The 13607-nt window shown below is 37.7% G+C and overlaps 1 protein-coding gene across 4 annotated transcripts in view; it reads right to left on the bottom strand.

Annotated features, from left to right (window-relative positions):
• Positions 1-1283: 1283 nt before the first annotated feature.
• The window catches only part of LOC124863930 (parvalbumin-7-like), an 89870-nt gene continuing 77546 nt past the window's right edge, over positions 1284-13607 (bottom strand). For 3 of the 4 annotated variants that reach the window (XM_047358497.1, XM_047358496.1, XM_047358498.1), the window contains exons 2-5: positions 5927-5992; positions 4784-4916; positions 4586-4695; positions 1284-1960 (exon numbers count right to left, since the gene is read on the bottom strand). In XM_047358497.1, coding sequence (XP_047214453.1) covers positions 1935-1960; positions 4586-4695; positions 4784-4916; positions 5927-5987 — 330 coding nt within the window. In that variant the 5' untranslated portion in view covers positions 5988-5992 and the 3' untranslated portion in view covers positions 1284-1934. The remainder of the gene's footprint in view (positions 1961-4585; positions 4696-4783; positions 4917-5926; positions 5993-13607) is intronic. The other variant, XM_047358499.1, reaches the window with a different exon arrangement.

Here is a 13607-nt window from a genome sequence, read left to right as displayed (position 1 = left end):
CACTCTGTGCTTTTTAATCTTTTCTTATGTTTTTTTATTTATTTTTCCATCAACTGTTTTACTTGAAACTTTTTAAACTATTTAACTTATTTACACTCAAACTTCCACGCTGTGAAAAACCAAACTTATCTTCCAAATTAAACCACATTTAACACAATCATCCCCACTTTTTTCCTTTCATTATTTTATAAATCAGAGTATGAAGAAGGAGACACCCCCGATGCCTCAAGGTTCCGGAACCATTTTTTTTTTTACCTGTTCAGCGGCACGTCTGCCGTCTGGCTTTTCTCCTTTATGAGGTGTAGAAAATTGCTAAAAACCACCCGCAAAACCCTGTGTTTTGCTTTATCCTATTGTTACCAATAAGAACCTCCCTGCCATTCCTTTTGCAGGGTAACCGGGCCCTCAGCTGATGTCCTCCCTCTCGCAACTCTGGAACCTAATTAATTAGTTAGGAGATGATGGTTAATGTGTAATAAAAATAATAATATACATTATATCATACAGAGCAACTTCTCACCCAGATATATTTGACGACAAATTGTTCGGATCTAATCAGCCAGAAGCCGCAGGCGGGCACCCGGACTCCACTACCGTAATATGGAGGTGGACTGAGGACAACGTCTCCAGGCTGGCCAGGCGTCCGTGTCCCATCCTGCGGTCTCCTCTGGCACGTTAGATCCTGTTCGTGACGCTAAAATTGTTGTGGACTTTTCTTATCAAAGTGGGTAGAAGTTGACTCATAACAAGAGAAAATCCGGACTTTGTCTTATAAGTTTTATTCAAAGGCATTCAGCGTTTGAATGACTCGGTCACCGAGCAAGTCAGTGAAACAGAGCCACGAACAGAAATCACAAACAGTATTTATACCAAAAATGAGGGTGTTATCTCAACTTCAAAGAGTTTTAGAAATATGGCCCCTAGACCCTCCCCGGGTCAGAGTTAACAAAGTTATTTATGAGGGCACCCATCTACCTTCCCTTGAAATATACACTTCAGGAAGTGTTAACCATAAAACTCTCCAGCATTTGAATTTAGAGTCCATCTGCTCTAAATAACAGAACACTAATAAAACACAGAGGTCAGAGGAGAGAGGTGAAGGGAATATCAGAGTACTTTAAAAGAATTTTCCATTACACCATGCTTAGAAAACAACCCTCCCAACTGATCAAATCTAATATAATGTTCTTGCCCATCATGAGTAAATGTTAAGATTGATGATTGAAAGTAAACAAAATAAATAAACAGAAGAATAATAAAATAATCAGAAGACTCGTCCAGGCTTTGTAATTTATTGTTTTATTTCAATCTTTCACAGCTTGGCTGCTGTCATTGTTGTTTTTTACAATAGCTCATTATCAGAGGATAAAGTGATAGATAGATAGATAGCAGATGGGTGGATGGGATGATGGTGTAAGAAAGGGCAAAGGGGAAAAGGTACAGGAAGGTTCACTGAGCCAGACGTGACGTCGACAAACAGAAGAGAAGAAAAAATAGGAAAGAAAAGTCAGAGGAAGACCAGGCTGAGAAAAACGAAGAGGTTAGAGAGACGGAAAGGTCAGAAAAGGTCAGGAAATGTTCTCAGTAAATATCTACATGTTCTTTAAAATGCAAAGTTTATTCCTGCAGGAGTGTTTTATATCTATACATAAACATAAACATGAACAGTTTGTATAAAAAGGCTAAATTAAACTAGCTGCATACTGCTATAGGGATGGACGGGGGCTGCGTCAGCCTACTTCACTGCAGTGTTGCTCATTGTAAAGACAGCAGTGAGGCTGAGGTTAAAGGGAAGGAGCACTTAAAGCAGAATTTGGCCTCAGTCAGGGGGAGGTGGTGAGGTGCACGTCGCAGTGAGGTGTAGGGAAGGGTGTGAGCGTGGAGTCAGGATGGTGAGGGCTGGGAGGCGATTCTTCATGGTGATGGGTAGCTGTTTATTCTTTCACAAGGGCAGCAAATTCTGAAAAAGGAGAAGAAGACCAGAAAGCAGTCAGGACCATTGAGGTATATACCCACATCCCACAACATTTGTCAATCCAGAACAGGAAGTACATGTTTACTATTTTAGGGTTCCGCTAAAAATTTCTGATAAGCTGCCCAAGAGGCATTTAAGCTATGACCTTGTGATGGATTAGCTGACTGACGGGATGCAGAAATGTTCACATGTCGGCTTTTCTTTGTTCAAGACACATTTCAGGTCTCTAATGACTGAAGTGAATGCTTTTTCATCAAACACATGTTACATAACATGGCATTGCTTTGGGTTAGAAGTTTGAATCTTGTACAAATCCTGTTTAAATCATTGGTTGTCATTTAAAAGGGGGTTGGGGGGGGGGGGGGGGAATTTCAAACTTCTGAATGAACACAATAAGTGCTTTTATATTTATAAGCAGAAACTATCTTTTTGGTGACGGGAGAAGCTTAACAGGTATTTTTTAAGGTAAGTTAAGTTAAATTTGTTACAAAAAGATCCAAAGTCATTTTGTCAAATGGAGAGACTCTCTTATGGTCATTATTATAGAGCTACGGCTAAACATGAATCAAATCTAATGAACCATTAACAGCCCTCGGTCCGTGAACGCACTGGCTAATAATGTGTTGCACTCTTTCACTCCAAAATATGCATGGCAGCACAGCAACTGTGAGAGCAGTTGGTCTGTTGCCTATAAAAAGACTTTCCTTGACTACTGATTAAGAGAGATAAAGATTGTTTATAGGACTTGAGTCTTTAGAGCATGTATCTCAGTCAAATATCGAGTCTTTGTTTTTGTGACTTAAGTGTGACTAATTTCTGCACTCGATTTTCCATATCTGCCAGGATTCACCCAATGTGTACTCTTTACAAGCCACTAGCTATGTACATCCCTTAATTTTGACCTATCACCTCCACTTCGGCAGCTGAATTTTATTATATAGCCAAAATGAACCCTTAGTCTAGCCTCTTTCAAATTGTTGTAATGTTTTCCTTATTTAAAAACCATTATTGTGACTTTGATTCTAATTTATACATATTTGGTAATATATAATTTTTCCCAAAATCCCACTTCTGATTGGCCGATCAGTTCCGTGTGGCAACTCCTCTTCCATAAAATTAGGTGGCCAAAAGGCTGTGCTATGTTTGAAGACACAACAACAGAAGAAAAAACTTTTGGCCATCAAGAGAGTCAGACTCAACAGATTAGGAACCAAGACTCCCTGTTTGAATTGTAACAAACCAAACAGGGAGATCTTGATTCAGATAAGGGGTTGCATGTCACAGTTTTTTAAAATAAATTTAATTAATTCTGAGACTATACAACAAATATATTTTCTTCTTTTTAAATGAAACTATTAACTCAGTGGAGAAGTAGAAAAATTCATTGAAATATTATTGCCTCCTAGATGCAGAAAGGAGCGTTATCGCAAACCCTTTCTCCCAGCAGATGTTGGTCCTTATAACCATCACTGCTCCTAACAAGCTCAATAAATGTTTACATCCCTGCTGTTATTTGCAGTTTTTTTTTTTTTTTCAAGTCACCCTACTGCATTGAACATTTATTTAATCTGAGTATGCCATGTTTAAAAACTACAGTTTTTCTTTTTCCTATGTTGTAATTTTGTTTCCTCTATTGTACGGTCTACTCCTAATTTTTGACTTTTTAGTTTTTTAGGTTTGTGAGTACCTGTATGCTTCCATTTGCATTTTATATTACTGCTGCTGATACACATGAATTTCCCAACTGTGGGACAATTTCTTATTATTTCCATTCTATTCTATTAAATACTATTCTACTCTATTTAAGCTTCAGATAAAATACTTCCTTGACAGCCGATCAGACAGATTTAGTTATAAACACTAATATATTTTGAAAGTAGTTGATATTCACAACATTACAATTCTATATTTGATGTTTTTTAAAGTGTTTGGTGGGTTCCCTCCAAGGAGCTTTAGTGGAGCAATGGATTCATTACGTATTCAAGTTATATGAGAAAAGCTTATCTTGAATATTTGTTATTTGGTAAAAATCTCACAAACTATACTTACGTTGTTTTCCAAAGTCAGAAGCTACTATAGCCAATTACGTATTCAGTGGTCTTTATGTATTTGATATTGCAAATGTGTCAAACAACAAAATGTGTTAGGGCCATTTTCTCAAATGGGTTTAGGACTAAACACATTAATTTTGATTGCTTATGGTATCTAAGAATTGGAAAAAAGCCAAAGGCAAAGAGAGATTGGTGATTTTTTCAAACTGTGTTGTGTGTGTTCAAATCACATGCTAGCATCAAAGAGTGAGCTGGTTTACAACAGCGCTGTTCAGCATGCTACTTGTACTACCTCTGTACTTTTACTTTTGACACTCATAGACAACAAAGGCAAGTGAAGCTTGGCATAAGAAAGTAAGTAAGAGAAAGGGTATTAAAAATATTTTCTCTGGAATATTTATGAAGATCTTTTCCAAGCCAAAAGACAGCAGTTTCCAAAGGGGCTGCTGTATGTTCTTTTGACTCAAGGTACCTCTTAGTGGTTCTGTGGTGTTTGAACATGTGTTTCTCTAGAGTGGCACTTGGACATTCACAGCTGGATTTAGATGTTTATATATACCATCAATTCCAATCTTCCCATCTCCATCCTTGTCAGCTGCTTTTAAAAACGCTTTGGTTTCTTTGTCTGTCAGGTCTCTGCCATCCTTGGCAAAACCCTTCAGGACAAATCTGGGCAAAAAGAAAAAAGATTCAGTCAGAAAACATGTTTCCGACATCAGCAGGCTTGAGCTTTTCTCTGAGTTTGTGTTTGTCTCACTTCAGCTCTTCTTCCTCTATAAAGCCACTGTTGTCAGCATCCAGCACTGTGAAGACCTTCTTCACATCATCAGAGGACTTGGACTTCAGGCCAACAATCTCGAAAAACCTCTTATAGTCAAAAGAGTCAGCCACTTCATATTGACAGAAAGACAGACAGAAAATGCTACAACATCAGAACTGTGGAAATGCTTTCGAACTCCAAATGTTATCTCAACATCATACTGTATATCTTCTGCTGCACCAAACTTTTCTGGAAATAAAGATGAAAACAAAAATGGAACATGTGGTCCACAGAGATAAGGTGATTTATTCAGAAATAAGGAAAATAAAAATAAAAAACCTGAACATAATGCCATGATAGTAGAGAACCTGCAACCAGAGCGGGTTAAATATATATATAAAAATATTTAAAATCTAAAAAAAGAAGATAAAGCAGATAAAAAAATTACCAAAGTATTAAACTTTTCAGTATGTAATTTAAAAAGCAATGTCAGCAAATGCAAATTAATGTGATTTCACCTTTGATACATCCTTACTGTGAGTAGGCAAGCATACAATGTTAATTTGTTCTGCATAAATTTTATATAATTCTTCTAGACCACTGCAAAGACTAAACTTTGCAAACCCTACATTTATGCAGGAAGCCTGTGCTACAAATTAAATTGATAAAAAGAATCAATATTTAAATTAAACATGTAAAAAATATACAGTTAATACTAAAATTGTTCTTATCCTGAGAAGATTTAGGTTTAAACTAATGCTTTAATTTTACCAACATGTTTCTTCTGACTGGAGGTAATATGAATGTTTTCGAGTAGCTCAGCCACAGTACTAACATGAATTTGATAGAGAATCTGTGGAGTGAAAGATTAGGGCGATGGCAATGAGGCCTTCCAACCTCAAAAACTTCTCACCAAAGATAAATAATTAAAACAGCAGTGGAAATATGCAAAAAGCTGGTCAGCAGTTATGAGAAGGTTTTGATTTCTGTAATGCTAAAGATTTGTTCATTGATTATTGAGGAGGATATAAACAACTCTTGATGTGTCAATTTTATTTAAGTAAAATGATGATAATAAAAATGAACAGCTGAGTCTGGGTGCTTCACGAGATATTGCTATGAACATGTCAAGTGTTTTACCTGCAAACGCATCAAGAGCTTTCTTGATGTCATCGGCGTTGAGGATGCTGCTCATTGCCATCTTGGCTAATGGAGATAACAGATGAAGGGGGGAAAAGCAAAGACAAGAAATAAAAGAAAACAGAGCGGACAAGGTTAAAAACAAGGTTGCAGGGGAGCAGAGAGAGAACTCTGAGACATTCCCGTATTACATAGGTGACGGTCCGGAAATAGAGCAGGAAATCAGGACATGTGAGAAGGAAGTGATGTGTGAAAAATGAATTAGAAACAGTCTAGAAAAAAATATGAAAAAAGCAGAGTAGTTATAGGAGAAATTATACTGTGAATAGTTTGCAAACTAAGGATTCTTACTCTTTGAACTTTCCCACATTTTATTACTTCACAACCACTAAAATCAATGACACATTAATTTTCTAATGTTTTCAAAAACACAGAACAACTGTATACATAATAGGATTAAACTAAACACAGATACTCTGTCTACCTATGTGTTTTTGTCTTGAACCAAATGGTTGCATTTTATTTTGGGGTAAAAGCATGTACCTTTTTCCTTTCACTTCACAAGTAGACACAACTTTGTGTTTGTCCATCACATAAAATCCCAATAAAACTCTTTGAGGTTGTAATCTGACAAAATGTAGGAAAAAATGAAGAGATTTAAAGATTTATGCAATGCTTTATATTAAACAAAAGAGATGAGGGTGAGGTGTTTCCTGTTTTAATTGTGTAATGTGATTGAGTTGACACACATGCTCAAGATAAACATATGCACCCCTCACACCACCTTCACCGTTCCCAGCATGATGTTGTTTTGTAAACTTGTTGCTTCTTTGTGCTGAGGTTTTTTACAATCTCAAACTGTATCCTGCTAAGGATAAAGTGTGAAATATGATTTTTTTCCCTCTACTTACCTAATGTGGCCTCTTTTCTCATCTAGCAAGGGCAGCGCCTGTGAGTGGGCAGCAAAGCCTCGGTGACCCGTCCCCCCTTGTCTTGTGTCATGATGTATGTTTGGATGGGTTGTACTGGAATTCTAATTTCCCCTCGGGGATAAATAAAGTATCTTTGAATTGAATTGAATTAAAAAACAAGACACAAGACCAGATACAAAGCCAGTGGGGGTTTAACAGGCCATCTGAGACTTCTGCTGTCTCTAAAATACTGCAGCAGAGTTTAATTTGTCAGCCCAGTCCATATGCAGAGTCTCTGTGTGAAAGGTGAGCTTAGCACCTAACAGCACTTTGGCTCTTTACTCTGTGTGTAATTAAACCTGAACCTGATGCTTATGAAGTTGTCGCCCCTTCTTGATGCCCTTTTTACCTGTTCATATGCTTTATTTAGAGTGTGGATATACGAGAAGGTGGACACAAAAGCAAGCTGGGGTGGAAGTCAGGACTGTAGAGAGGAGCTGAGAGAAGGAGCAACGTATCCATAAATTGTTCAGAAGAAACAATTTCACATGACCCATTCAAATTTGACATGTCCAAATTGACTTTTAATGAAATTATTTAAGTTAATATTTCAGCCAATTTTAAAAATGTGTCCAAATCACTGTAAGTCCAGATCAATCAACCAAACTGTCGTCAAATGGGTGATAACACTGACTTAACTAAACTAACATGCACTATATTGCCAAAAGTATTTGTCTATTTTTGCATGTACGTGAGCTATGGTGGCATCCTATTCTTAAGCTATAATGTCCAATTTATTGATAAAAGCTTCCACTCTTATTCACCCCAAAGGTGTTCAAAAAGGTTGAGTTCAGGTCCTTACCAGAATTCTTTGATTTGGTGGTGTGATACAGTAATTTTGACAATATAGCTTATTTATTGAGAAAACTGTTCAAGCAAGGTCATGAAACAGCATATTAATTATATACCAGGTCATTTCCGACACCATCATTTGTGAAGACACTGTGTCCTGTAAAGTAATGACACCTTATCTTGTACTATCATGCTGATTGCGGCCAGCTAGATCAATCTGATCTAGTAGTGTAAAAAGACATGCAAAAGCTCAAATATGTAGTGAGATGCTATATTTGCTACATTAATTTATGTGCAATGCCATGGGAATATGTAATATACATAAATTGTACAAAATAAATAATTGTTTTCTGCAGATACGTAGACTGGTAACTTTGTTCCGACTATGCGCTGCTAAATCCTATAAATCCACGAACTCCAGTATGATTAACGATTAGTTCAGATACTTGACTGACTTTTTTTTTAATGCAAAGCCAACTGAGTTAAGGAAAGCGGGGATTTCAAGTCTACACTGAGTGTGACACTTTTACACTCTCATCAGACATCCATTTGGTCAAGCAGTGAAAAACCCATTAACAACAGATTCTGGGGAGGCATAAAAATGTTGACTGATGCAGGCAGGTGGGGCAGAGCAGCACTGAGCAGAAAGAGTAGGGTCTGCAGACTAGTTAGAAGGAAAGTGAAAATTATTCATCTGTTAATGCCTGGCTTTACATACACACAATGGACAGCTTTTTGCACTTGAAAAACATGTTACACAGAAAAAAAAAATATATATATTTTTTTTTAGTTGCTTAAGCATACAAACAGAGGACTGGCAAATGCAGCCTTAACATTTAACACAATAAAGACTACCCTAGTACAACCATAACACCATACTGTGATGCATAATGCACAATGTTACTTCTGTGTCCATTTGACCTGAAACAAAAAAATGCTTAGTGAAAAGTGTAAATTAGTAATAGGACAAAAATGTATAACTGTAGCACAGTTAAGTGCAATGGCGTTACACGATCCGAATGCTAGCTTCCAAGAAAATCTTTATATAAAATACTATTTTAATGACTCGCTGTCATGGGACTCAGCTGTCAAGTTTAAAGCAACCTTCTTGACAATATCAATAGTAAATACATTCCCTGCAATAATTTTCTGCCTAAATAACTCCCACATGATAAAAAAGTAATGGAAGTAATGGAAGTTTTAAACCGCTACTTTTCTACATTTCTGTTGTAACTAGCTGTGCTACTCCTGTAGACAAATTCTTCAGCCGTTTATCTGTTTCTACTCTGTTTTAAGTAAATGCGCCAAACAAACACAACAGAAATAGTAAATTACATTTTTATGCCCATGTTTTAAAAAAAAGTAGATTACAAACAATCCATGTGGATGGTCCAGTGTGTCAGACTACAAAGAACTAAGTTAGCTGTTAACTACTACATGGAGTAGTTTATAGATTTCATCCTCCGGTGTCAAACTGAGCTCAAGTGATGTATGTGCTTCTGGAGAGGCATGGTGTTATCTACTTCAGTAACACCCTGCTGCACACACAGATCAATATTGAACAGTGCTTTACTTGTGTGGCCACAAATTCAATCCTGTGTCACTGTAAAAGCTCAGTCTTCTTCTCTGACCTTAAGCACAAAGTTATTCCAGAAGAAAACAAACAATTCAAGATGAAATGAGAAGGATAAGGTAAATTTACTGGAATATCACATTCAGTGTTCTGTGAGTTGAACCATACAAAGTAAGTACAATAATCCAATTTGAGGCAAAATATTATAGGTGTGGTTTTGCTAATGTTCGCTGCATGTGAATAATTAGTGAACATGTAAAAACAAATTTACATTTGATGGTTTGGGTCCCCCTTCACACCGGAAGATCACCCTACGGTATCTTTGACCTTCAAGATCATCCAAACATCAATAGATCACAACAAATGTGGAAAACTTCAATACAGTGAGAAGACAGTCAAGAAGCTACTCTACTCATGGTACTTGCCAAACAGCTTTTCTCCTGTCTTTTTCCTAGTCATCCTACCCCAATGCTACTGCATCTGCACAAGGAGGTTTCCTCACAAACTGCAGAATTTACGAATTGATTAGCTGCTGCTACGAATTGAGGTTTGAGGATTCTGCATCCCCATCATCAGTTTAAGCCTTACTGTGCAGGAAGAAAAAAACATCAGTGTTTTCTTTATCTTATCAAACCTTGGCAGGATTCAAGTGTGCAGGTTTTCAGCACAGAACATTGCAAATCTTGTGCCCTTTTTCTCCTCCTCTTAATTACTAAACACAACCAAGAATGATAATAAATTATTTGGAGTGCTCCCGGTGCTGTTTGGAGATGATTGGGCTGCAGCCTTGGCACAAGGTTATCCTGGATTATTTGTGCTTTAAATTGCCTGATGACCAATGCACATTGACGTGCATGGCTGCTGCTAATGTAGGCAGCTCCATGCCACACCCTACATCTAAATATGCTACCATGACCACAAAAAACGTTTTGTGCATACTTGAAGCAACCAGCGAACTTGCACATTCAATTATCTGCAATGTGAAGTGCACAGGGTCCTTGATGCATTTCTGCTCACCTGATGTTACTGTAACGGTGAGGTTTTGGAGTGGACCGAAGCGCAGACAAGAGCTTGGAAGCAGCATTTCAAAAAGCAGTCTGTCAGCTTTAATCAAAAAAAGTCAAAACATAACAAAACACTGCAGGTACTGAACAGGGTCGAGATCCAAACACTTACATTACAGACACTGCAGGAACATGGAGACTCAAGGCAAGGACGAGGATAAAGGGTTGAGTTGTAACACAAGGAACCCACAAAAACATAATGAAACAAACCAACTAATATACAGAGAGAAAACAAAGGCAGGTAATCAAAGGAACTAAGGACAGGTGAGGCAAGGAGGCAGGAAGGCAGAGGGAACAGGTGAACCTAATACAAGTAATTAACAAGACATGGAGCAGACCTAAAACAAAACTATAAACAAAGATAAAAATAAAGCATAAGAATCAGGGATAAACATGAACTGAAGGAAACTGAGAAACTGAAGGGAACATAAGAAACACCAAACCTAAGAACGAACAAGGAACCCATAAAGCAAACCAGATTACAGAGTAATGAAACCTAACCACACAGACTGAACTGACAGGAAGGGAAGCAGAGAACACAAGGACTAGGATGTAAACAAACAAAATGTAAACAAGTAAACACAACCTAACCAGAGGGGCTGGAGAAATATGATAAATCAGTAAACAAAACAAAACACAAAGTCCAAAATGTCACATTCTGACAGTTACAAGCCATTCAAACCACTAAAACCAAGAAACTAACTTGTGGCGTAATTTAAGCTGCCATTTTATATTCACTCAACCAGCAGCAATGGAAGACCAGAAGTATAACTCCCATTTCAAAAACATAATTATTAACTTGATTATTAAAAAAAAGAGTTTGTTATCTCTGAGAAAAAGTCAGATTGGGGCATGTTATTTCAAGCACAAACTTCACAAAACCAATTGGGACTTAAGATATTTTAAAGGGGAAGGTGCCTATCTTCAGTGTTAATTTGGCAAGAGGCCAGGTACATCCTGGACAGGTCCCCATCCTTCACAAGGCAACACAGAGACACAAAGGACAAACAACCATGCACGCACACATTCATACCAAAGGGTGGTTTAAAACCAGTTAACCTAACGCTCATGGACTGTGGGAGGAAGCCAGGGTACCCAGAGAAACCCCATGCATACACAGGGAGAGCATGCAAACTCTATTCAGGAACACACCAGGCCGGGACTTGAACCCAGCACCTTCTTGCTGCAAGGCAACGGGTCTACAAACTGCTCCACCATGCAGCCTTCCTTTAAATACATTGAGTAGATATTTTCCAACAAGTCCCTCAGGTTAGAAGTATTTGTCCTGGATGCCTTTGTTTTCTTTTTCTTTTAAGTCTACAGCATCAACTTATCCTTTTGGTTAGAAATCTAATTCTACTTTAAGAATCAGTAATTTGCATGCTGAAGCAAAATTCAGCAAAATCATGCATCATACACGAGATATTTTTTTTTAAACGTTTGATAATAGCAGTAATATTTTTCCCCAAAGAAAGTCAAGATGTGCACTTTTAAATGTGGAAGTCTATCGGATAAACACTATTTGACATACGTGTCATGATTTAATAGGATTTTCAACTGTTTTGCCAATGAAAACACCAAATGTCTGCTTCAGATAGGAAAAATAAGCTGATGATAAACCTTAATTGTGAATAAAATGTCATCCATGCCTTTCTCCCCAACAGTACTGGAGTTTGACCTTTATGCTCTTTGAAGCAAAAAACATTTTCCCTCTTGGGGATCTAAATGACCCTAATGCTCTCAGAAGGTGTGGGAAACCCAACCGTCCTGCACAACCACCAGCTCCCCAGTCCACTATAACAGCTGCAAGAGTGTGTGTGTGTGTGTGTGTGTGTGTGTGTGTGTGCGCGCATGTGTGTGTGTGTGCACCTGTTTTTTTTCTGCATTTCACCAGCAAAGTGGGGACCGTTTGTTGTAAAGTGAGGACATTTTCATGGTCCTTACTTGCCATTTTGCTAGGGGTTAGGTTTAGGACTAAGGTGTGAATTGAGTTAAGGTTAGGCTTAAGGTTAGGTATGTACTGGTAATGGTTAGATTTGGTGGTAGGGTCAGGGATAGGCCATAGGGCTAAAAATGAATGGAAATCAAAGAAAGTCCATGAGAGTCACTACAAGGTCCTAACAAAATATAGTAAGACAAGTGTGAGTGTGTGAGAGAGAGTATTTATATTGAAGCCCCAAGATTTACAGGAGGCTTAGAGAGTAACTTGCCTGCATTTAAGAAATCCAAGCTCTTTTATGTTTGTTTCAGTATATATTTGCTAAGGAGTCTGCAAAACACAGAGAGAGTATGTGGATGTACATAACACAAGATGAGTTAGGAGGGAAAGGATGTAGACAGTGCATAGTGGAGCGGAGAAACATGCCTCTGCAGTGATGTTGCTGTTCAGGCAGAAAAAGACCTACAGGAATTAGATTTCATTTTAGAGTATTTTAGGTTTTCTTTTTGTAACTGTGACCAAATATAGGACAACTTTAAGCATTGTTTTGTAGGATTATGCGACTCAGTAACACATCTTTGTCCCATTTAAAGATTTTTCTAAGGTCATGAGATTGTGTGCCTTGCAAGGTCAACTGTGCCTTGCAGAGGCATTTACCTGCTCCTTGAACTTTTTACATTTTGTCATGTAACAGCCACACATTTCAAGTATCTTATCGGTATTAACACCATCAATGTGAATAATTGTGAAGTGAAGGGAATTTATACTTTTTACAATAAAAATAAGAAAATTGTGGCATGCATTTCTGTTCAGTTCCATTTAATTTGATATCTCTAAATTAATTCCAGTGCATCCAGCTGCCCTCAAAAGTCACTTAATTAGTAGGTTTAGTCCCACTCTGTGTAATTTACTCACAGTATAAATCAATCTGTTTTGTGAAGGCCTTAGAGGTTAGTCAGAGAACATTAGGGAATAAACATCATCATCAAGAGCAAGGAACACAGCAGACAGGACCAGGAGACAGCTGTAAACTTTAAGGCAAAGCTAGGTTATAAAGCATCATAAACCTTTTGCATCACACAAAGCAGTGTTCAAACCATCAAGAGAAAAGGAAAAAATATGGCCAAATTGCCAACCTACCAAGACATTTCCTTGCACCTAAACTAAAAAGGAGAGCATTAATCAGAGGAGCAGGCGAGGGGATCGTTGTAACTGTGGAGCAGCTTCAGAAACCACAGCTCAGGTGGGGGTATTGATCAAAAGAGCAACTATTAGCCATGCATACCAGAAATTTCACTTCCATGAGACAGAGACAAGTGGGAAGCCACTTTTATGAATGAGA

Source organism: Girardinichthys multiradiatus, chromosome Y, assembly GCF_021462225.1.
Source record: "Girardinichthys multiradiatus isolate DD_20200921_A chromosome Y, DD_fGirMul_XY1, whole genome shotgun sequence".
Taxonomy (NCBI): Eukaryota; Metazoa; Chordata; class Actinopteri; order Cyprinodontiformes; family Goodeidae; genus Girardinichthys; species Girardinichthys multiradiatus.
Note: the sequence above shows the minus strand (reverse complement) of the source record. Positions and strands in the feature narration are given on the sequence as shown.